Raw genomic sequence first — 22,316 nt, 5'->3', positions numbered from 1 at the left:
GCAGCTCGCACTCTCTAGCTTTAACCCTTAAGGCAACGAGGCCGGCAACTTCGCCCCCGAGGGAGGGTGTATGGATGTATGGAAAGTCCCCCGAGGTTTGCAGAAAGCTCCTCTCCGTTTGCAAGGCTAGTCTGCGGCCCGACACCTGCCTGTCTATAAAAGGAAACAAGATGCAAGGCCTGCGCTGCTTTCCCTTTCATGCACGCGGATGCACCGTGAAAGCAAAAGCAGGGGAGTCTGGTAGGAACTGCGTACTGGGCGGGCGCAGGAGGGAGAGGAAGGACTAGACAAGGCGCGAGGGGCGGGCGGACGAGTGGGAAGGCGGGGGAAAGCGCCAAGGCGGAATACTTTTTGCGCCTTTGTGCCGTTTTGTCACCCCCCTCAGTCTTGACACCCGGGCGGTCTGCCCCCACCGCAGCCCCTTCCTCCGCATCTGCGCCCATGGCCACACCTGCATTGATGTGCCATCCCTGATCACCTGAGCTGACCAATTCATGGGGGATGAAAGATGCTGAAGTATTTTGTGTGGGAGAGGAAGCATCATAAAAATGAAGATGTGTTGCAAGGGTGGTGCCTATCATAAGAGAAGGGTGCTTGGCCTGATCCGCTTGGCCTTCAGAGTCTATGGAAATCCCATGCACCTCTTCTCTCTGGAGGAGGAATGGGAAGCTACAGCCACACCCTGTGTGAGGAACAATCGCAGCAGTCAGTAATCTAGGCTAGACTGCAATCTGAACAGATTAATAAAATATTTTCTCAATTGAAAGCTATGTGGGTTGGCCGAGGGTGCTCTCTTGCACATGGAGAAGACTAGTCTCATACAATTAGCATTGTCCCAGACAAAGTCCTTACAAAAGCATCGGCTCAGGCGAAGTCCCTACATCTGCACTTCTGAGTGTAAGGGAAATGGCATTTGGTGGAACTCTGTGGATGCTGATATATACATTTTCATTCATTCATTCCTTGCTGTTTGCATGGGGAGTCTATTATCATTTTAAAAGGACCCACATTCCTCCAGGAATCAGCCAGGGCATAAAATTACGAGTTTTCAGTTTTGCAACGGAATATACACTTGGACTGGTAAGTTTGTTTTGAATATATCACAATCGAAGGGATGGAGTGACCCACCCTCCTTATCAATAAGGCTACAATGTTCAGGATTTTTTAGTTCAGAGAAAAGGCAAGCAACTGGCGACATGATGGAGGTCTGTAAAATTATGGATGGCGTGGAGAAAGTGGATAGAGAAAAGCTTTTCTCCTTCTCTCATGACACTAGAACTTGTGGAGATCCACTGAAGCTGAATGTTGGAAGATTCAGGACAGATAGAAGAAAGGACTTCTTGACACCAAACATATTCAAACTATGGAAGTCTCTTTCACAGGGGGCAGTGATGGCTACCAAGATAATAATAATAATAATTTATTATTTATACCCTGCCCATCTGGCTGGGCTTCCCCAGCCACTCTGGGCAGCTTCCAAAAAAATATTAAAATACTGTAATACATCAAACAAAGTTGAATAGCTTCCAAAGAGGAATAGATAAATTCAGTGAGGAGGAGGTTTTGGGTGGCTGCTAGTCTCCATGCCTATACCCTGCTTCTAAAGCTACAGGCACCAATGCTTCTGAATACCTTTTGCTGGGAGAGTGTTCCTGTGCACAGATCCTGCTTGAAGGTTTCCCACAGGTACTGTGAGAACAGGCTGCTGGACTAGATGGGCCATTGGCCAGGTCCAACAGGCTCTTTTTACATTCTTATGTACATATATGTATGGTGAATGTTTTGATTTAAACAGGGATTGTTTCTGGAAAAACTGGGCATTTGCCATAGATACATCATCTGGAGGATTGCGTTCAATGCCATACTAACAGGGAAGGACTCAAAGTTGATCAGTAAGGACCTGGTTTTTGATGGGGTGCCAGTGAGGGTGTACTGGCCCAAGACACCAGCTGCTGGGAACAGGAGAGGAATCCTCTATCTTCATGGAGGCGCTGGACTCACTGGAAGCTTCCGTAAGTTCTTTGAAACAGTCTCACAAAGGTTTACCAAATGGTTTGTGGAGAATTTGGGGCGGTACTTTAATGTAAAGTTCCCAAAATGTTTGCTACATAGAAGTGGAGTGCTTCGTACTGCTGCTGTTGACAGTTTAAGATTAATGTAGGATGTCATCGTGTGGTAAGAAAATGGGGCTGAGAGGCCCCCTGTTACAAAGGTGACCAGTTCTATATCACACTCAATGAAATATCCTTAAAATGTCAAAGAAGATGTTATCTGCTTCATGCCGCAAAGGACTTCTATGAAATGGCTTCCAGGGATGATCAGAAATAACTAGAAAGAAGCCCAGAAATGTGGGTGCAAGTTTTGTTTTGTTTTTTACCCATTGACACTGCTTGTTCTGTTACTGATCAGGAGAGAGTAAAACCCACAGAATGGTTTTTAGCTAGTGATTTACAAAGAGTTCAACTGAGTTTTTCCCAACTGAGCTCTATTAAAAGTTGTTGTTTTCTCTAATCAAGTGGCATCTACATTTTATGACATAAAAATAAATAAATAAGCAGATCTCTTGATTTCAACAGATTTACTTTTAGTAGGACTGACACAGACTTCAGCTCACAATGATATCAGTGTTCTTGACCAGGAAAAATTGTAATGGAGGTTGGGGGGGGGGGCTTTTGCTTTCTTCCAGGAGCCTCTGAAAAGATCTGCCGTTTCATGGCCAACCAAAGTGATTCAGTGGTTGTGAGTGTTGGGTAAGTGGTTTCACTCTCTTGGTAGCCGTGTAATGCCCCTCAGCTTCTAACCTTTCCTAAGACCTGATCCCAAATGAATTATTTTATTTTATTTTATTTTATTTATTTGTACCCCACCCAGCCACTCTGGGTGGCTTCCAACATATATAAAAACGTAATAAAACATTGCACATTAAAAAGCTTTCCTTAACAGGTCTGCCTTCAAATATCTTCTAAAGGTTACATAGTTACTCATCTCCTTGACATCTGACATACCCAGCAACAATTCTCCGATGAAAATAGGGACCTCCTACCATAGCATCCAATGTTTCTCCAATGAAAATGCTGATGTCTTACCATACTCTTTAACATTTATCGGATTAAAATAGGGACATCATAAGGAAAAGTGGGCCATTCCAGGATCAAATCAGAAATTGGGACAGCCTCTGTAAATCTGGGACTGTCCCTAGAAAATAGACTCACTTGAAGGGTCTGAGGAGGGTGTTCCATGGGGTGGACACCACTAACCAAACCATCTGCTTGGTTCCCTGTAGCTTTAGTTCTAGCAGTAAGGGAACATCCAGAAGGCCCTCAAAGCTGGATCTCTTATGTCCTGGCTGGATGATGGGGGTGGAGATGCTCCTTCAGGTATACAGAGCTGAAGCCATTTAGGGCTTTAAAGGTCTGCACCAACACTTTGATTTGTACTCTGAAATGTACTGGGAGCCAATGTAGTTCTTTTAGGATCAGAGTTATATGGCCCCGACGGCTGATCCAAGTCACCAGTCTAGCTGCTACATTCTGGATTAGTTGTACTTTCCAAGTCACCTTCAAAAGTAGCCCCACATCCAGCGCATTGCAATAGTCAAAGCCAGAGATGACCAGAGCATGTACCACCCTGGTGAGACAATGTGCAGGCAGGCAGGGTCTCAGCCAGCCTACTAGATGGAGTTGGTAGACAGCTTCCCTGGACACAGACCTGACCTGTGCCCCCATGGACACCTGTTAGTCCAGAATGACTCCCAGGCTGCCCACCTGGTCCTTTAGGGGCACAGTTGCCCCACTCAGGACCAGGGAGTCCCCCACACCCACCCAGCCCGTCCCCCAGAAACAGTACTTCTGTCTTGTTGGGACTCAAGTTCAATCGGTGAGATGTCATCCAGCTTTATAAAGTTGTAAACATAGTGATTTTGCCAACATTTAGAATGGGTGTTCATTTTTGTATTTAGATTTCTAGCTCAAATCCCTTTGACTTTGAACATAGTAAGAAATCTGCTGGATCAGGCCAAAGGGGACTCATCTAGTCCAGCAACCTGTTCTCACAGTGGCAAACCAGATGCCCAAATGGGAAACGCACAAGCAGGACCTGAGCAGAAGAGCTCTCTCCCCAGGTCCAGTTTCCAGCAACTGGTATTCAGAAGCATTACTGCCTCTCATAGTGGCACATCATCCTTGTGACTAGTATCCATTGGTATTAGCAATTGCTAGGAGTCTTGCCAACCTGCTCAGGTGAGCTGTGGATGGAGGACAGGTAGATACCTAGTAGTGGGATTATAACTTCACTGATGCACAGGATGCTACAGGAACCTGCTAACGGACAGAGGAAAACAAGAATAGACCCTCCAGGTGCCCCTATTTGCAGTGAGTGTCCCAAATTTTCAGAAGCCATCCCGGTTTCTGATTTGATCCCAGAATGTCCCACTTTTCCTTAGGACATCCCTATTTTCATTTAGAAATGTTGGGAGTGTTTGGAATTATGCAACCCCTGAGCCAAAGAGATAAGTAATTATATGACATCTGAAGGCAGCCCTATATAGGGAAGTGTTTTAATGTTTAATGCTTTATTACGTTGTTATATATGTTAGAAGCTGCCCAGAGTGGCGGGGGCAACCCAGTCAGATGGGTGGGGTATAACTAATTTATTATCATTATGGAATAGAATGCCCCTATTTTCATCGGAGAAATGATGGGGGGTATGCAAGAAGGAGTGGACGCAGGTGGCACTGTGGGTTAAACCACAGAACCTAGGAATTGCTGATCAGAAGGTTGGCGGTTCAAATCCCCGTGACGGGGTGAGCTCCCGTTGCTCGGTCCCAGCTCCTGCCAACCTAGCAGTTCGAAAGCACGTCAGAGTGCAAGTAGATAAATAGGTACCGCTGTGGCGGGAAGGTAAACGACGTTTCCGTGTGCTGCTCTGGTTTGCCAGAAGTGGCTTAGTCATGCAGGCCACATGACCCAGAAGCTGTACGCCGGCTCCCTCGGCCAATAAAGCAAGATGAGAGCTGCAACCCCAGAGTCGGTCACGACTGGACCTAATGGTCAGGGGTCCCTTTACCTTTATGCAAGAAGGAAGGAGCTGGAGGGTAGAGAAAGGTGTGTTGTAATGAAACAGCCTATTTGTCCAAAGGGAAAGTTTGCATTTGATTTCCATTTTTGCCTCAGGTCCACTTGTAGCTGGCATGTGGTCCCCACAAGGTTGCGCGGAAAGGAATGTGGCCCTAGGGGTGGAAAAGATTCTCAGCACTTGCAGTATGCCATTACAGAAAATGGTCTTTTTCCATGAAGTGTATGGTGTTGAATGTGGGCGATATCTTGTTTTCTCTTTAGGTTTCGTTTAGCTCCTGAGCATCCCTATCCAGTCCCTGTGCTGGACTGTTTAACTGCTACAATACACTTTCTGAAGAATGCAGAAGAATACGGAGTGGACCCCAACTGCATTGCCATTGTTGGGGACAGTAGTGGAGGCACATTTGCAACAGCTATTTGTCAAGAACTAGTGATCAGAGAGGACCTCCCAAGACTGCGAGCTCAGGTCCTGATCTACCCATTTCTACAATCAGGGGACTTTGATTTGCCATCCTATCAGCAAAACCAATCAATTCCTCTCTTGTACAGAAAACGAGCTATCAAACTTGGTTTGACACATCTCACTGGGAAGGAGATCAATGTGGACCCAGTTATAAAAGGTGCCCATATCCCTCCTGATTATAGGGAGAAGTACAAAATATGGATCAATGTTGATAACATTCCAGAAGAATTTAAGGCCAGGGGCTATGTCCCTAATGCTCCTGTCCCATTTTCAGAAGAACTTTATGAACAAGTTAAAAGAGCTGGTGAGACAAAGTTTGCCCCCCTTCACGCAGAGGATGACATAATCCGCCAGCTCCCGGAGACTTTCCTTCTAACTTGCGAGTATGATATTCTCCGGGATGATGGGCTGTTGTACAAGAAGCGGTTAGAGGACAACGGTGTGCTAGTGACACATCATCATCTTCCAGATGGATTCCATGCAACAATGAGCTTTTTTGATTTATGGCCATTTGAATTTCCGAGCTCAAGGAAATGTATGCAGCATGTGGTACAATTCTTAAAAAGTTTATATAAATGAATGACTGTCTTTGTCTTCCATTGGCAGCCTTCCCCTGTTGTGGGTGAACATTCCCCTTCCCCTGTTGTTCCAATACTAAAGTAATACGAGAAACTCATATCCAAAATTCTACCCAGTCTGATTGATTAAAATCACCATGACATTTGTAAGTTCATAAGCAAAGCGCTGCTGGATCAGGCCATTGGTCCACCTCATCCAGCATCCTGTTCTCAGAGTGACCAAGCAGAGGCCTCTTGTGATGCCAGCAAGCAGTACCTGCGTGCAAGAAAACTTTTGCAGCATTCAGCAGCATACAGCTTGCAATAGTGGAGGAAGAACATAGCTATCGCCTCCTCCAGGAATTGGGCCTAATCCTCTTAAAGCCATCCTACCGGGTCACCAGGTTAGCTTATTCCATTAACTGTTGCTCCATAATATTTGAATATATTTAGCAATAAAGAAGGCGATTCTGTGTATTAAGCCAAACTGAGCTAAGCCCATGGGAGTGATATAAACACATTTAATTACACCCTTAGATTATAGCAAAATACTCATTTCGTAACACTCACTCCACATTTGTAAATCGAACTTTTAGTGTGGCAGGACACACACTTTGGAACTCCCTGCCTATTGATAGCAAACAGGGTCCCTCACCACACTTTTTTTGGTGCCTGCTAAAATTCTTGTTAATGCCAGCCTATCCAGGTATGAATAATGTTGATATATGTTTTAAGCTCATTGTTGATTTCATTACTCTTTTCTGAATCTTTTAAACAGCTGTTGTTACTGATAATTTTGTTGTTTTGTTCCTCTTGCAAACTGCTTTGAGGCTCACCCTTGCAATCAAGGTGTATATAGATTTCATGAAACAATAAAAAATAAAGGTGTTAAAAAGCAACGCTTGTGTTTGCAACTGTCACCCGACAGGTGTATATTTGCAGAGGTTGGGCTGCTGTCTAACAGCGATAAAGCTTTTAATAATGCCAATCAGAGAAAAGCCACTAGCAAAAATCATTTATTTAAAAAACCCTTTAAACGCGCAGCAATCCAGCGCTAAATACAATACGGCGCAGCAATCCAGCGCTAAATACAATACGGCCCCTAAACAAGCAGCTTTAACCCTCCTCGCTGGTCCGTTTGGTCCCCTCTCTTCAATTCACCCACAATCCTTTGCAGCCAGGGCGTGGGTGGGGAAGGATCTTACTTCCGGTCAAGATGGCCGCCCCCGTGTTGATCACGTGTCTGCATCAAAAGTGAAGCGCCGCAATTCCGAGTGATCCGCAACTGGAGCTTTTTCGTTTTCTGGAGGACTGGTGAGCTGGGTGCTTTCTATTGTGGGCGGGGGTTGCTGGAGAGATGCGGGAGTGCAGTCCGAGGCTATTCCACCTTTGGGCAGAGTGGAGGGTCGCTGGTGAGAGCGTTTGAGTTTCCTTCTGCAGGGTTAAGGTTGTTGAGAGCTAAGTAATTCTCCTTCTTGTGTAGGGCTATGGTAGAGCAACTGGTTTGCGTGCAGAAGGTCCCAAGTTGGCTGCTCCAGGCAGGACTGGGGGGAATTCCCTGCCTGAAATCCTGGGGAGCAGCTGCCAGTCAGTGTAGGCAATATTGGGGTAGCTGGGCCAAGAGTCTGATTCATTCTTCCTCAGCTTCTCTTTAAATCAGTCCTTTATTCAGAACCGTGAGGGCTGTAATTTTTCTTTTTCTTCTGGGGAAAGGCTGTAGCTCAGTAGCACAGTATCTGCCTTGCATGCAGAAGGCTCAATCCCTGGCATGCCCAGTAGGGCTGGGGTAGGACTCCCTGCCTAAAATCCTGGAGAGGGACAGCCAGTCAGGGCTCATTCAGACCTCCTTTTGTGCCGTGTTTCTAGACACAGGTCTGCCACTCTCTTATTTCACAGCTTCTTTATGTTCCATATGTGTCTATCCAGCTTCTATCATGAATGACACTGCTCAGGAGAATAAAAGCAAAGGGCTGAAATTTGCAGAGAAGCAACTGAAGAAGCATGGCTGGAAGAAAGGTAAGTGGGTGGGGCTTGTTCATGGGGATCTTTTGGATACATTCAGCCCCCCCCCCATTAATGTATATGTATAGAACTGGAGCAACTTTAGATTCATCACAGCATGGGGCAAAAGGATGGGGTGGGATGCGGAGAAATACTAGTCAAAATCTGTGTTTCAACTTCACACACACTAGCAGGGTGAGAAGCAGGAAAGTGCTTATCTAAAGACCTTAAAGCTTTTGTCGGTCCAGTATCATATTCTTTTTCTGTGTGTGTAGTGTTATGGCATGCACTCAGCTCTCGTTATGGTCAGACCCCATGTGCCAGTTAAATACTAATCACTGTTCTAGCTGCTTGCTTTTTTGGAATAATATTTGGAACTCATTGGCTGCAAAGAACTCTGCCTCCTGTTTGTTCTTTCTCCTAACTGTGACTCCACTCTTCGCAAACTTTATTTTAGGCAAAGGACTTGGGAAGCGAGAAAATGGGATCTCTGAAGCCATAAAGGTCAAAGTCAAGTGTGACTCAGCTGGGGTAAGGAAGGTTATGATCTTGAGCCTGTGGGTTTAGAAAAGATTAGGGAGGCTGAATCTTTGATCAGCAAGTTCAGTGGAGAAGGAAGGAGCTGGAAAAAAGGTCTTTAAAAGTGCTCCATATTATGGGTATGAAGTACTCTTCATCAGAGGCAACGGACACTTGACTGATTTAAATAAGGAGCTTGATCATAGAATATATTTCGTTTTAGCTAAAATCGGTTGAGAAGTGTCTATAGGTGTAGAATTCCTGGCCAAAACAAGAATAAAATTTTAAAAAACACAGATAGCTTCAAAATGCAGGAGAGGGAGTCATAAAAGGGAGGCAGTGGGCTACTGTGTAATCGTCTCTTTGGTTTGGGATATGGTGTTGGCAGCCTTTGGGGCCCTGCGAACTTGTGGGCAAAAGTTGCTGTCACTACTTTGGGAGAGTCTACAGCTCATAACTTCTGTTTCATTCCAACACAGGTGGGCCACAACCCAGCTGAGCAATTCACTTTCCATTGGTGGGACCACCTCTTCAATTCATCTGCTGCTAACATTGCTGTGGAGACTGGGCAGGTAACGAGGGCATACAACTTTGGGCTTTGGCATTGTTGGAAGGCCCAGGGTTTTGTCATGGTGTGGAAACTTATACAGTGGTGCCCCACAAGACGAATGCCTCGCAAGATGGAAAACCCGCTAGACGAAAGGGTTTTCCGTTTTTGAGCTGCTTCGCAAGACAATTTTCCCTATGGGCTTGCTTTGCAAGACGAAAACGTCTTGCGAGTGTTCCGATTTTTTTCCGCCCCCCCTTTTTCTAAGCCGCTAAGCCTTTAATAGCCGCTAAGCCTTTAATAGCGCTAATCCGCTAAGAGGGTTGCTTCGCAAGACGAAAAAACCGCTAGACGAAGAGACTCGCGGAACGCATTAATTTCGTCTTGCGAGGCACCACTGTACAGTAGGTCAGAGGTTTTCAACTTTTTTGAGTCCACTGCTCCCTTGACCAACTACATTCTTTCTGCATCACCCCTGTGGGCCTCAGGAGCCCAGTTATGTCACCCCTTGCCTGCAGAGCTGGCAGCCTCTCGCCCTTTTTTGATCAGCCTCCTCTCCCCTCTTCCCTGTCAGCCACTGCTGCCGCCCCTGGTTTCTGAGTTGCCCCCCTGCCCCAAAGAGAGGCGCCTCCTCACACTGCCTATTCCCAACAGCATGTGGTGATTGTTCTTTTTCAGGCTTTGAGCTCTGAATACAGCTGCCCCTCTTCTTCCTCCCCTCTAGGATGGTGTCAAAGTGAAAAAGGTATCTGAGCAAGATGGAGTGATAACGAATAAAAAGCCCCGTAAAGCACATGGGGAGAAGAACTTGGTCTATGGGCGCTTTGTGAAGGTAGTGAGATGTTAAAGATTCAAACTTGTGGTGTTGATGGTGGGGCTTGGCGTGTTTGGAATGGTTTGTAGCTCACTGGAAGAGCCCCTGCGCTGCATGCAGGAAGTTTTGGGCTCAGACACTCCCAGTTTAAAGGGATCTCCTATGGAAGGGCCATTTCCATTCAGAATGTGGCTTAACAGTGAGTAAAGATACATTTTTGGCCACCTCTGACCCATCTATGCCCCACTTCCAGGCAGCTACATTGACATCTGGTGGAGAAGAGCCTGTATACGTCGTCTCCTCCTCAGACAGCGACAAAGAGGATGAAGATGAGCAACTGGACCTATCTACAGCCAGGAGGTAACCAGGGGTTGAGATTGGGTTGGGTTGGCCTAGATCCACTTGGTTGGCAAAGAGGTCTAACCACACTTCCCGCCCCCCTCCCCCCGCTTTTTTTGCCTTGAGGGGCTGTGTGTGTATTCTCCTTAGCTGCAGGCTGGTCACTCCTTAACACAAGCTTTTCTCTTTCCCAGGTTGACTGATGAAGAGCTGGTCCAGGCCTGTGGAGGAAGAACAGCCCATAAGTGAGTATGGTATGAGAGTTAGCTGATGCGCCCCCAATTTTATGGGGAGGGTTGAGTTTTAACAACTTGGGCCAGTTTACCTGTGAGATCGTCATATCTCATATATGCCCACTTGACCACCACTTTGATCTGCGGAACTGGCAGAGTTACAGGTTTCACGTTAATGCCCATTCTGCATTTGTAAGAAATCAATTTTTTTTTAGTGTGGCAGCACCTACACTTTGGAACTCTCTTCCTATTGACACCAGGTGGGCGCTTTCACTATACTCTTTTCTGGCGCCTGCTAAAACCACATTTGCTTAGACTAGCCTACCTAGATACGTAAAATGTTTGCATGTGTTTTAATCTGTTCTCAGCTAACCGCTGGTTTGCATGTTTTAAATGGCTGGCTCTACTCATAATTTTATTGTTTTATTCTGTTTGTAAATCACTTTCAGGTTTTGTTTTTACCATCAAGTGGTATACAAATATTATGAAATAAATAACATGTTTAGAACAGCCTTCGCCAACCCCGTGGCCTTCAGATATTTTTTACTACACCCTCTTCTTCCCCCCTCCCTTTGCTGATGGGAGTTGTAGTTCAGATTATCTGTGTGGCACCAGGTTGATGAAGGCCTCTCTGCAGCTAGATGTGCAGTGGGTGGTATTAAGTGCATGGGGGTAGGTGAAGCTCTTCTCCTATTTTCTTACACCGGCCACTGGTGGATTAAGTGACACTTTTCCGCAAGCCAGATTTGGCCCATGTCTACCAGTTGGAGAACCTGGAGAAGTCATGAGCAAAGTTCAGAAGCTTAAGAATGTTTTGGTGGCTGGAGTTGCTACTGCCGTTCCCAATGTCTGTTCTGTGCTTTCTCCAGAGGGGCTCGGCATGGCTTAACCATGACAGCAAAGCTGGCACGGCTGGAGGAACAGGAAAAAGCTTTCTTGGCTCGCTACGTCCAGCAAAAGGGAGGAAAGCAGGAGGCAACTGAGGCTGCCTTGAATGGCAGCAGCCCACAGCAAAAGAAAGCCAAGAAACGCAAAGAACGAGAAGGCGAGGCTGCGATTCATGAGAGCTTGGAAGTGACAGTAGATGAGGATCCCCGGGAAGAACAAGAGGAGGAGAAACCCAACAAGAAGAAAAAGAAGAAGAAAAGGAAGCACCGGGAGGATGGAGAAAGCAAGAAAGGACCGTTGGTAGAAATTGCAGAGAAATGGCCAGAAATGGCCAGTCACAGAGGGAAGCCAAAGAGGAAATCAAAATGAAAGTGGGATGATAGCAAAGGGAATTGTGGTGGTGGTCTTCTGCTCGCTGAAATTCTTAGAGCCCAGTTCCTGCTGGATCCCATCGCTGCTGTCCCACATTAGAAACTTGCTGTGTCAACAGCACCCTCTGGCCCAGGGGTAGGCAACCTAAGGCCTATGGGCCGGATGTGGCCCAATCGCCTTCTCAATCCAGCCCTCGGATGGTCCGGGAATCAGCATGTTTTTACATGCGTAGAATGTGTGTTTTTATTTAAAATGCATCTCTGGGTTATTTGTGGGGCATGGGAATTCATCCCCCCCCCCAATATAATCTGGCCCACCACATGGTCTGAGGGACGGTGGACCGGCCCATGGCTGAAAAAGGTTGCTGACCCCTGCTCTAGCCTAAGCTCATTTGCGCACTTTGTGTCGTGGAGGCTGGCTGCTTAATTTTTTTCTTGTAAAGAATCGGCAGCTGGAGGAGTAAGGTGGCAAAAACACAGAGAGAAGCAGGGGGTTGTATCCAGTGAATCCCTTTTGCAAAGGGAACAGACCTCCCCTGGGTCTGGTCAAAACCTGCTCTAGGAGGTTAGGTAAATGGGTATTAAAAATTTAACAGTGCATGGCTCAATTTTGCTTGAAGGTGAAGAAACAGCACTGCTACATCACACCAAAAGTCCCAACATGGGTCCCATTCACATCATACAGTTAAAGCCCTGCAATGCCACTATATACAGTCCTGCTGGCTCCCCACAAATAATCATGGACGTTGTAGGTTTTTTTATGGGTGCTGGGTGTTAGGAGACACCGATTCCCTTCCCAGAGCTGCAGTTCCCAGAGTGGTTTAACCAATCGATCCCTCTTCCATGGGAACTCTGGTAGGGGAATGGTGGTCTCTTAACAGCGCGCAGTACCTTTGACAACCTACTACTCCCAGAATTCTTTGAGGGAAGCCATGACTGTTTAAAGTGCTTTAAACGTGTGAATACGGGTTCCATCCAGTGTTAATCCTAGTAAGATCAACAGACACAACAGTCTACTAATTTAAATGAATCTGCTCCGAATGGGACAAATGTTGGCTACAACCCCCATTTTTCATAATGGCCATCTATTGGCTGCTAAGAAGCCCAGAAGTAGGTTATTGGGGCATTAGCCCAACAGGGACATTTGGTGTAGCCAATATCCAGCAGAGGCACTTTCCTCCACGCACAAGTCCAGTGTTTCTGCTCTCCCATTTCTTGTGTGCAGCAAGTGTAGAGTTCTGCCATGGAGCTGCCCCAACCTAAGGAGCTGGGCTGGATTGGTCCATGCACAGTTGGCTGCCCAGCTCTGCCCTAAAGGATGTCCACAAGTACAACAACAACAGTTGGGTGGTGTGTTTTTTTAAGCAAAGTTGTTTTTTAATCACACAATTTTTATTGAAGGAAAATGAAAGTTCTCTCAGTTCGTTACAGTCTATAAAACAGTCTCTTCCTTGCACAAAGGAAAAGAATGAGATTCTCCTAAGGGGCCTTCCAGATGTTGCTGAACTACAACTCCCATCAGCCACAGCCAGCATGGCCGACGGCCAGGGAAGGTGGTAGTGGTAGTTCTAGTTCAGCAGCATCTGGAAGGCCAAAGGCTCCCCACATCTGCACTGTTGTTCCTTTTCCCAGACACTAATCATACTTTACAATGTGATGGAAGGCAGCCTTTTTTGGTTTGTTTGGTCTAAAGCTGTCGCAAAAGTCTTCTGATCTCTTCCCATATTGCTCTCAATTGCTGTGTGTCCACTTACGATCCAAGGCTACTTCTTAAGGCCTAACTTGTAACTCCAAATAATGAACCACCAAACCTTAACCCAACCTAATTTCAATTCCTCCTCTGATCCAGATGTCTCCCCAGCTTGGGGTGCAGTGGCTAGGAGAGCCGTAGGACGCACTCTGTCTCTGGGTACTCCGGGAGGTTAAGGGAGTACTTCTTCTGCAGCGCTGCAGGCACGAATCTGCCGCCTAGGAAGTGGTAGCGTCCAGTGAACTGCTTTGCAGCCTTCTTGGGTGCAGTGAGAGAGATCAGCATGTCTGGCTGCAGCCCATCGGGGTTCCCTTTCTCCACGTCCCAGCCTGAAATCAAAGAAGGACAAGTGCTTGAGAAATAAGTTCACAGCCACTTTCCCTAACTTGGCGTGCCCTCCAGCTGCTTTGGACTACAACTCCCATCAGCCCCCACTCCAGGGGTGTGCTGGCTGGAACCGATGGAAGTTGCAGTCCAAAACGTCTAGGAAGAATCAGGTCAAGGAAGGTTGGTTTACATAGAGACATGTGGTTTATCAATGTGCTACAACGCAGCAGCCAATATCAAACTTCTTTGTAACTCCCTTGGTGTGCAAGTAGTCCTTTATTCCATAGAAGAGGCATGGCCAAACTTGGCCTTCCAGATGTTTTGGGACTGCAACTCCCATCATCCCTAGCTAACAGGACCAGTGGTCAGGGATGATGGGAATTGTAGTCCCAAAACACATGGAGGGCCAAGTTTGGCCATGCCTCCCGTAGAAGGAAGATGCTTACCACCTGTCAGGTTGCCAGAATAGCCTTGCCGACCAGGCTGCAAATCAGGAAGAGGCACGCGGCTTGAAGGCAAAGAACTTTATTGCTTCGCAACCAGAGATACCCGACACCAAGGCTCTCAAGGTATGAAAGTTGCAGAAGCTGGAAACCCCTCCCGTCCTTTAAGTGTTTCTCTCTGTACATTCTTCTGGCATCATTCAGCTTTTCTTATCTGCCCTTTCTCTTTTTTAGCTCTCCTTTCTTGAGCTGGGGGGGGGGGGGGAGAAGGGGCCGGAAGAGGACTGTCCTGCAACGCGGAAGATGTATCTTCTGCTCTCTCCCTATCAGGGTCTGCGCCCACACTGTGCCTCTCCCCTTCGCCCCTACTCTCTGGCTCCAAGACTTTCCTGATGGTTCCCTCTGTGGACCAGTCTGAGTCAAACTCAAAATCTCCCTCCTCCCCAGTGGTACTTCCTGGACAACTGGTAGCCACCACTCCTCCTTGTCTAGCAAGTCTCTGACACCACCTCAGCATTCATAGAGTGGCTTTTTGAATGTTTTAAGCTGCTCCCATGTACATTCTCTTACAACAACCTTGTAAGGTAGGTCAGAATTATCTCCGTATTGTAGGGAGGGAAAGGCTGTGCTTGGCTGAGTGAGTGGGATCTCAACAGAAGGGTAAAAATGAGGTTCTTTAACAAGAACTGAAACTGAAACAACAAAGAATGGGGCTGGAGGAGTCAAATGTTTAAAATAAGGATCTAATGCAGGCATAGGCAAACTCCGGCCCTCCGGATGTTTGGGACTACAATTCCCATCATCCCTAACAACCGGTCCTGTTAGCTAGGGATGATGGGAATTGTAGTCCCAAACATCTGGAGGGCCGGAGTTTGCCTATGCCTGATCTAATGCGTAGGGAGTTTTGATACAAAGTCACAATGTCTAAATGAAAACCCTGGTTAATTCAGTATGTTCCAAATTACAAATCCAACAGCTGACTGTTAAGTGGCTGCCAAATTGATCCACGGCTGGCTGGACCCATTTCTGCAAAACCGGTATCATGAGGCAGAATTCAAAATTCTGGTCTCTAAAAGATTCCTGCACTGCAGGGGGTTGGACTAGATGATCCTCGTGGTCCTTTCCAACTCTATATGAATCTATGATTAATGACTGCACAGCAACATACAAACATTTTAATAAAGCCCCAAAGCCTGCTTTTACTCTGAAGTTGCAGCTGGTGCTTCCATGAGCCAGCCTAATGGTAGTAGCATGTTCTCCAAATTTTGCAGAAACATTTATTCCTTACTACCGCTTAGCACCCTGAAATCAGCAATACAAGAACTATCTCTCTGAGGTTCTCCACCCCAGTTTTGGAATGTGAAATGCAAGGGCAGCTAACTAGGTCCCACCCAGGAAGCTGGGGAACAGCATTCAGATGGGGGGCAGGGCTCAAACCAAGGTTCCATGTGGGTGTGTCATGAAATTGCACACCGTTCTGCAATTGCTGTATTGAATTAAAATATTCATACTCTAAAATGCCCTAAGGCATCTAAACAAAACAAATCTGGAATAAAACCAAAAAGTCCCCAAGCCGTACTATTTAGATTCGATATACAATCAAAGAATACAGCTACCTAAAATAAAAATACTAACTTAGATCCATTAATTGTCAACAACCCTCAAGCAGCAAATGGCCATCCTCCAAATTGGAGACCCCAAACAAAATTGGTTTCATTTGCCATCAAACCCAGAGCAGACTGGAAGCTTTAATCCCCCCCCCCCAATTTATTTTGTAAATAAATGTTTCAAAATGGTGGCAGGGGGATGAAAGTGCTGCAGCCCGATGGCTAAGGAAACCTTCGCTGACGACTGAGAATTCCAAACATGGTTGCATAATCTTTATAAAAGCCAGGTAACTCATCCACAAAGAGTGGTGCAAAGTGCCATAAGCAGCCCTGAATGCACAAGGCACAGAATATGGGACTGGGAGAGTTCGTTAAGAACTGTTTTTAAAAAAAGTAAAACAAAACTTGCTGGTGGCTTCTAGTCCCCAAGGCTGCGAATTACTCCTTGCTTCTATCTGTGTAACTAGATATACATTATGCAAAGTATCATTATTATTTCTATTTACAAAATGAGTTACTGCAAAACACAAAGCTCAAATCTGCCTAAACTTGTGCAGGTTAAGAGTTCAGCTTCCTTTGGGCTCAGTCTTGGCTACAGAGTTTGAAGGGGGGGCTGGAGATGGAGCATGCAAAAAAGAAATCCATGTGCTACATTACACGGAAGCTGAAAGAATATTTGGGTACCCAGCTCAGAGAGCATCCTTGGCCCAACATACCAGAAGGGATATCGATGCTCACAATGGGGACAGTGACCTTCTCCAGAGTGCTCAGGATGGTGCCAAAGGGCTCTCGCACAGTCCCTTGGAAGCTGAACCCAAAAATGGCATCCACCACCAGGCCATAGAGCTCGTCAATGAATGCAGCCTGCCAATGAAACGAGAGGCAACAGGTTAGTATAACACATGGGCTGTGACCAATGGCCTCAAAGGCCAAATTCTCATTCAGATAACAGTATGTGTGTGACGAGACAAAACACAAAAGTGGTCCAAAAAGTCAATGCAAATTTAGCTTTTGGAGAGTAGTCTAGTTTCTGTGCAACTCCCCCAAACCTCTATCCTCCAGAATACCAGGTGGCACTAACAAGAGTTCAAGGAAACATTCCAGACAAAGAAAAAAAATCACAGGAACATGGGAAGTAGGGCTACAAACGAGCCGATAGGTGTGTGAAATGTGGCTAGAATCAAGGAGGTTATATAGGTGGCTTAATACAGATTTTGCCGAATCGTAAATATAATTTCAACTCTTGACCTTCACATTCTGTGACACCCACCCCAGGCGCAGATCAGACCTACCCCCTCCTGCCAAACCCAACCAATTTTGACAGTAGCAGGAAAAAAGGAATGAAAAGTTAAGACACACATTGGTGTAGGCAGAGAGCTTTAAACCTTTCCTGATAGGGATGACATTTGCCTTCTTCCCCACTTGTGAGGTTGATAACCTAGTCACTCCTCAACTGACCTGCACAGAGTCACAAACTACCAACAGCACACATAAATCATTTCTTGCATATATCTGGCACTATTAGTTGAGCCAGCAGTACATGGTACCTCGGGTTACATACGCTTCAGGTTACAGACTCCGCTAACCCAGAAATAGTGCTTCAGGTTAAGAATTTTGCTTCAGGATAAGAACAGAAATTGTGCTCCGGCAGCGCAGCTAAAGTGGTGCTTCAGGTTAAGAACAGTTTCAGGTTAAGAACGGACCTCCGGAACGAATTAAGTACTTAACCCGAGGTACCACTGTATATCATACCAATCAAGTTGGAGTTTCATTCCCTGTAAGTTCCATATGGGCCCACAAAGCTAGTCTCGGGGTTCCCCACCTCAAGTTTACATTGCATTCCAGTTTATTTCCCCTATTTGCTGACCTTAATATTTTGGCTACTGCCCATAAAGATGTGGGTTCATGGTGTTTCTTAACCTGATCCAACACCTATTCTTCTGGGTTTTAGAGGTGGTGGTCTACCTACTTCTGATGGGAACTCCGAAAGGAACGGGATGTCCATTTTCTTGCACTGCGTGGTTAAACCTTCAAAAAGTGGCTTGTTGGGGCGTTTAGGGTAAAACAGTGTTGGCTCATAGCCCTGCAAGAGAGACATGATATTCATTTATTTATCTGGAACATTTATACAGTGCTACCTCGGGTTACAGACGCTTCAGGTTACAGACTCCGCTAACCCAGAAATAGTACCTCGGGTTAAGAACTTTGCTTCAGGATGAGAACAGAAATTGCGCGGCAGCGGGAGGCACCATTAGCTAAAGTGTTACCTCAGGTTAAGAACAGTTTCAGGTTAAGAACAGACCTCCAGAACAAATTAAGTTCTTAACCCGAGGTACCACTGTATCCTGGGTTATAACCTGAAGAGGTCCTCAACGCAAATTACGAAGATTTGCACAACTGTATTGATTGACAAAGCCCCAAACAACTTAGGTCCAAGCTACCTCAGGAGCCATCTGACACCTGGTATCGTAGCTTGATCACTGAGAGCATCTGCAGGGACGTCACTAGTCACCTCCCCAAGGTGGTGACACTTAATGGACAACAAACCATTGGATTTGAACAGTCCATACTTTGGCCACATCCGACAATGCATATTAAGCACTATGATACTTTACATAGTCATGGCTTCCCCCAAGGAATTCTGGGATGTGTAATTCATTAAGGGTACTGAGTTGTTAGGAGAACCCTTTTCACCCCAGAGAGCAACAGTTCTTAAGAGTTCCTGTGAATATGGATTGAGAATTGTAGCTCTCTGTGGGGAATAGCAATCTCCTAATTCTCACTCTCTTAACAAACTACAGCTCCCAGAATTCTCTGGGGGAAGGAATAGTGTCACAGTCAACTGCCAGTAGAATACTTGTACCGTAGCAAGAAAATGTGATTTGTAGGGCTGTAGAAGGTCGACTGACTTATCACTAGATCATCTAAGAGAGCTATGTTTCTGAACATGTCCTTTCAGGTTATCAATGGCTACTAGCCACCAAAGCTACACTCTGCCTCCATGGTCAGAGGCAGTAATGTTTCTGAATACCAGTTGCTGGAAACCACAGGACGGGAGAGGGCTCTTGTACTTGGGTCCTGCTTGTGGGTTTCCTACAGGCCACTGTGAGAACAGGATACTGGAGCAGGTGGCCATTTTCCTGATCTAGCAGGCTTTTCTTATCTCCACTGAAAACAGCCAGTTCCTACATTACATGCCACATTAACCACATCCACGAGCTCAACCCCCAGCCCAATTCTGCGTAAGAATGAAGCACCGTTTGCAGACAGGCCCCTAGATTTCTACTGAAGGATAAAGGAGCAGGACACTCACAAACATTTTCAGGTGCCGGGCGCAAACTAGGCCGTCTCCTCCGTTGTTTCCAGGGCCACAAACAATCAGGACGGTTGGCTGGTTAATGGTGGAGCCGACTGGGTAGGCCTTGTGGGAAAAGGAGAAGACAAACATAAGTGTTTTCTGTGAAGAGATGAATTCTGTGATGATGCAAATAACCCGTGGATAGAAGTATCAATTGAAGTATTATTCTCATTTGTTTGACTTTTTCGTTGTTGCTTTGTTTAATAACAACAACAGGACACCCATCTGGCTAGGTTTCCCTGGTCACTGGGCGGCTTCAAACATAATATAAAAACACAGCTTAAACATCATGCATCAAAAACTTCCCAATACAGGGCTGCCTTCAGATGTCTTTGGAAAGTCATGTAATTGGTTATCTCTTTCACATCTGATGGGAGTGCATTCTACAGGGTGGGTGCCACTACCCCCTCTGGTGGGTTCCCTGTAACCTCACAGTGAGGGAACCGCCAGAAGACCCTCAGAGCTGGACCTCAGTGTCCAGGCTGAATGATGGCGGCGGAGACGCTCCTTCAGGTATACAGGGCAAAGGCCGTTTAGGACTTTAAAGGTTAGCACCAATTTAATTGGTATTTTTGTTTGAAGCTACCCAGAGTGACTGGGGCACCCCAGTCAGATGGGTGTGGTATAAGAAATGAATTACTATTATCATCATCATCTGATGGAGAATTCAGTATCTCAAGCACCTCACTTTTATTTTATTTTTTTAAGTGCATTCTTCTAGTCCTTATGAGTTCACAAAGATGCATCAGGAATCTCTGTGGAGGAAGTATGGGATAAACTGGGAAGGGCAATGGGGCTGGTGGGGTGGAAGCCAAGGAACCCAACAGCAGTCAGAACCAGAGCCAAAGGCGCATGGAGCCAGCTAATTCCACTTTCGTCTCCATCCGCCTCGCGGTTGAATTCTACAAAAGCAGCACTGGGACTACAGAGGAGGAAGGTGACAGCCACGGCTTCCCCTGGGACCATTGTAACTAAGAAGGCAGGCAAATGGGGGCTGGCAGAGCACAGGCTGAGGTTGGTGGTGCTGTGCCCCTTTCACCCTAATGTGGCCCTCCACAGGTTTTTTGAGCCCAACTCCTATCAGCTCCATCCTGAAAGGCCAATGGCCAAGGATGGTGGGAGTTGTAGTCTGAGAACACGCAGAGGATCATAGGTTTCCCCATCCCTGTTCTGCAGCATCCTGCAGCAAGTAGTTCCACAGGTCATTCTCAGGCACGGCCATCCCTTCAGCCCCAGCTTTCGGCACCATTCGACTTGTTCTTTATGCCCGCAACCCCTACCTTTGCAATGGCTGTGGCGCAGCTCAACCCAGCCAGCTCCATCAGCTGATCGACGCTGAATTTGTACTCATCAAACAGTTCTTGGTCTATGGCTTGAGCTTCCTTCTGGCTGACCAGGAGAAGACAGAATCTCTTAGCACAACATTATCCTCGTATTTTTTTTGCCTGAGATACGTTTAAGTCTTGTATCCCCACTTTCATCCTTTATCCACACACCTTTCCTGTACACAACAGCTTTATGAAGAAGGTCAGGCAGAGGCAGAGGGAAGGGGCAGGTCTCATCTGTACTATACATATAAAGCAGAATCGTACCACTTTAAACAGACATGGCCTCCCACTAAGAAACCTGGGAAGTGTAGTTTGTTATGGGTGCTGAGAGTTGCTGGCAGACCCCCTATTCCCCTCACAGAACAGGTCTGTTTAACATCCCATTTCTCTTCCCAGGGAACTCTGGGAACAGCAGCTCTGGGAAGGGAATAACTATTCTAACAACTCCCAAGATTCTTTGGGAGAAGCCATGACGGTTTAAAGTGGGATCCTAAACCGTGTGCTGCTCTGGTTTGCCAGAAGCGGCTTAGTCAGGCTGGCCACATGACCTGGAAGCTGTACGCCAGCTCCCTCAGCCAATAAAGCGAGATGAGTGCCGCAACCTCAGAGTCGGTCATGACTGGACCCAATGGTCAGGGGTCCCCTTTATCCTTTTTTAAACCCCCTTGGCGACACATCACACATAACAACTTTTAGGCAGGTGCTGGCGACATGGCCAGGAGTGTTCAGACCCCTGGGCTCTCACTTGTGGGGTGCCTCAGGGTTCTGTCCTCTCCCCCATGCTTTTCAACATTTACATGCAGCCACTGGGAGAGATCATCAGGAGGTTTGGGCTGGGTGTTCATCAGTATGCGGATGATACCCAGCTCTACCTCTCTTTTAAATCAGAACCAGTGAAGGCGGTGAAGGTCCTGTGTGAGTGTCTGGAGGCGGTTGGAGGATGGATGGTGGCTAACAGATTGAGGTTGAATCCTGACAAGACAGAAGTACTGTTTTGGGGGGACAGGAGGCGGGCAGGTATGGAGGATTCCCTGGTCCTTGATGTCACAGCCTCGCTAATCGGATGAGCGAGGCTGCAGCCAGGAAGTGCGCTCTGTGCATGCTCGAGGGCACTGCCAGTCCTTTACAAGTTGCACTCCGGAATCCTGAAGCTGAGCACAGGTGGCGGCGGCGGGTGGGGCTCAACCTCGGCCTCCTTCCGTGTCCACTGACGAGGTCTTTGCAAATCACCCCCAGGCCTTCATCCCCCTTGAACCGAAACCGCTTCATCCCCCTTGAACCGAAAGCGCGTGCTGCTGCTTCTCCTGCTAGCTCTCCCTTCCCTCCCCGGGATTTTTTCCAGGACGGTCCTCCGAACCAGTCCGAGAGGTACGCAGGGCCGCGGCTCGAACCCGGCCCTCCAGGAAAAAGCCGCTGGGCCCCGGCTCTCCCCTCCAGTCTCACCCGAGGTACTTGGGTCCCTGCGCGGCCCCAGACGCCGCCGCGCTCTGCATGGCTCCGGGCGAAGGCGGCCAACGCGGGGCCGGGCAGCGCCCCGCTCGAGCCGCTCTGCAGAGGAGCAGGCCGAATCCCAGCAGAGCCGCCCGCCGCAGCCCGGAGGACATTCGCCCCGACAGAGAGGGAAGCCTAGCCGCGCTCGCTGGGCCGCTCTGGCTTGCCGCTGCCAAGCGCCGCCCTCTCTCCGGCCCTGTTGCTG

General features: G+C 47.1%; 4 protein-coding genes across 5 annotated transcripts in view; 2 read left to right on the top strand and 2 right to left on the bottom strand.

Annotated features, from left to right (window-relative positions):
- The window catches only part of LOC308576324 (arylacetamide deacetylase-like 4), a 135,376-nt gene that overhangs the window by 78,985 nt on the left and 34,075 nt on the right, over window positions 1-22,316 (bottom strand). The window lies entirely within an intron of this gene.
- Window positions 311-6,994, top strand: LOC308576328 (arylacetamide deacetylase-like 4). Its single transcript, XM_081175581.1, has 4 exons — window positions 311-1,080; window positions 1,796-2,012; window positions 2,687-2,750; window positions 5,337-6,994. Exons 1-4 carry the CDS (start codon window positions 907-909, stop codon window positions 6,115-6,117), a joined length of 1,236 nt encoding a protein of 411 aa, XP_081031707.1. The 5' UTR covers window positions 311-906; the 3' UTR covers window positions 6,118-6,994.
- Window positions 7,266-12,415, top strand: GPATCH4 (G-patch domain containing 4). Of its 2 annotated transcripts, XM_081175614.1 has the most exons (8): window positions 7,266-7,409; window positions 8,022-8,111; window positions 8,554-8,627; window positions 9,095-9,187; window positions 9,887-9,994; window positions 10,230-10,336; window positions 10,510-10,560; window positions 11,418-12,415. In XM_081175614.1, the coding sequence occupies exons 2-8, from the start codon at window positions 8,030-8,032 to the stop codon at window positions 11,803-11,805; spliced, it is 903 nt and encodes a 300-aa protein (XP_081031740.1). In that variant the 5' UTR covers window positions 7,266-7,409; window positions 8,022-8,029; the 3' UTR covers window positions 11,806-12,415. The 2 variants fall into 2 exon arrangements, with proteins under 2 accessions (XP_081031740.1, XP_081031741.1); XM_081175615.1 differs by lacking the exon at window positions 7,266-7,409 and having other exon boundaries at window positions 8,015-8,111.
- NAXE (NAD(P)HX epimerase) lies at window positions 13,146-22,271 on the bottom strand. Its single transcript, XM_081175618.1, has 6 exons — window positions 22,064-22,271; window positions 20,573-20,681; window positions 19,248-19,355; window positions 17,904-18,017; window positions 16,651-16,798; window positions 13,146-13,886 (listed from the first exon to the last, which is right to left on the bottom strand). The coding sequence occupies exons 1-6, from the start codon at window positions 22,222-22,224 to the stop codon at window positions 13,684-13,686; spliced, it is 843 nt and encodes a 280-aa protein (XP_081031744.1). The 5' UTR covers window positions 22,225-22,271; the 3' UTR covers window positions 13,146-13,683.

The sequence above is a fragment of the Podarcis bocagei genome (assembly GCF_964188305.1).
Source record: "Podarcis bocagei genome assembly, chromosome: 16".
Lineage (NCBI taxonomy): Eukaryota > Metazoa > Chordata > Lepidosauria > Squamata > Lacertidae > Podarcis > Podarcis bocagei.
This window is presented reverse-complemented; position numbering and strand designations above follow the sequence as displayed.

Bases quoted from the DNA above. Each gene is read 5' to 3' on its own strand.
- LOC308576328 (XM_081175581.1), top strand. From the start codon at position 907: ATGGCATTTGGTGGAACTCTGTGGATGCTGATATATACATTTTCATTC. The intron at 2,013-2,686 runs GTAAGTTCTTTG...GCTTTCTTCCAG, and splicing joins TGGACTCACTGGAAGCTTCC to GAGCCTCTGAAAAGATCTGC. The intron at 2,751-5,336 runs GTAAGTGGTTTC...TTTTCTCTTTAG, and splicing joins TCAGTGGTTGTGAGTGTTGG to GTTTCGTTTAGCTCCTGAGC.
- GPATCH4 (XM_081175614.1), top strand. From the start codon at position 8,030: ATGAATGACACTGCTCAGGAGAATAAAAGCAAAGGGCTGAAATTTGCA. The intron at 9,995-10,229 runs GTAGTGAGATGT...CCCCACTTCCAG, and splicing joins TCTATGGGCGCTTTGTGAAG to GCAGCTACATTGACATCTGG. The intron at 10,561-11,417 runs GTGAGTATGGTA...TGCTTTCTCCAG, and splicing joins GGAGGAAGAACAGCCCATAA to AGGGGCTCGGCATGGCTTAA.
- NAXE (XM_081175618.1), bottom strand. From the start codon at position 22,224: ATGTCCTCCGGGCTGCGGCGGGCGGCTCTGCTGGGATTCGGCCTGCTC. The intron at 16,799-17,903 runs GTAGGTAGACCA...TTTCATTGGCAG, and splicing joins TTTCGGAGTTCCCATCAGAA to GCTGCATTCATTGACGAGCT. The intron at 13,887-16,650 runs GTATGTTGGGCC...CTTTGATTTCAG, and splicing joins GAGCATCGATATCCCTTCTG to GCTGGGACGTGGAGAAAGGG.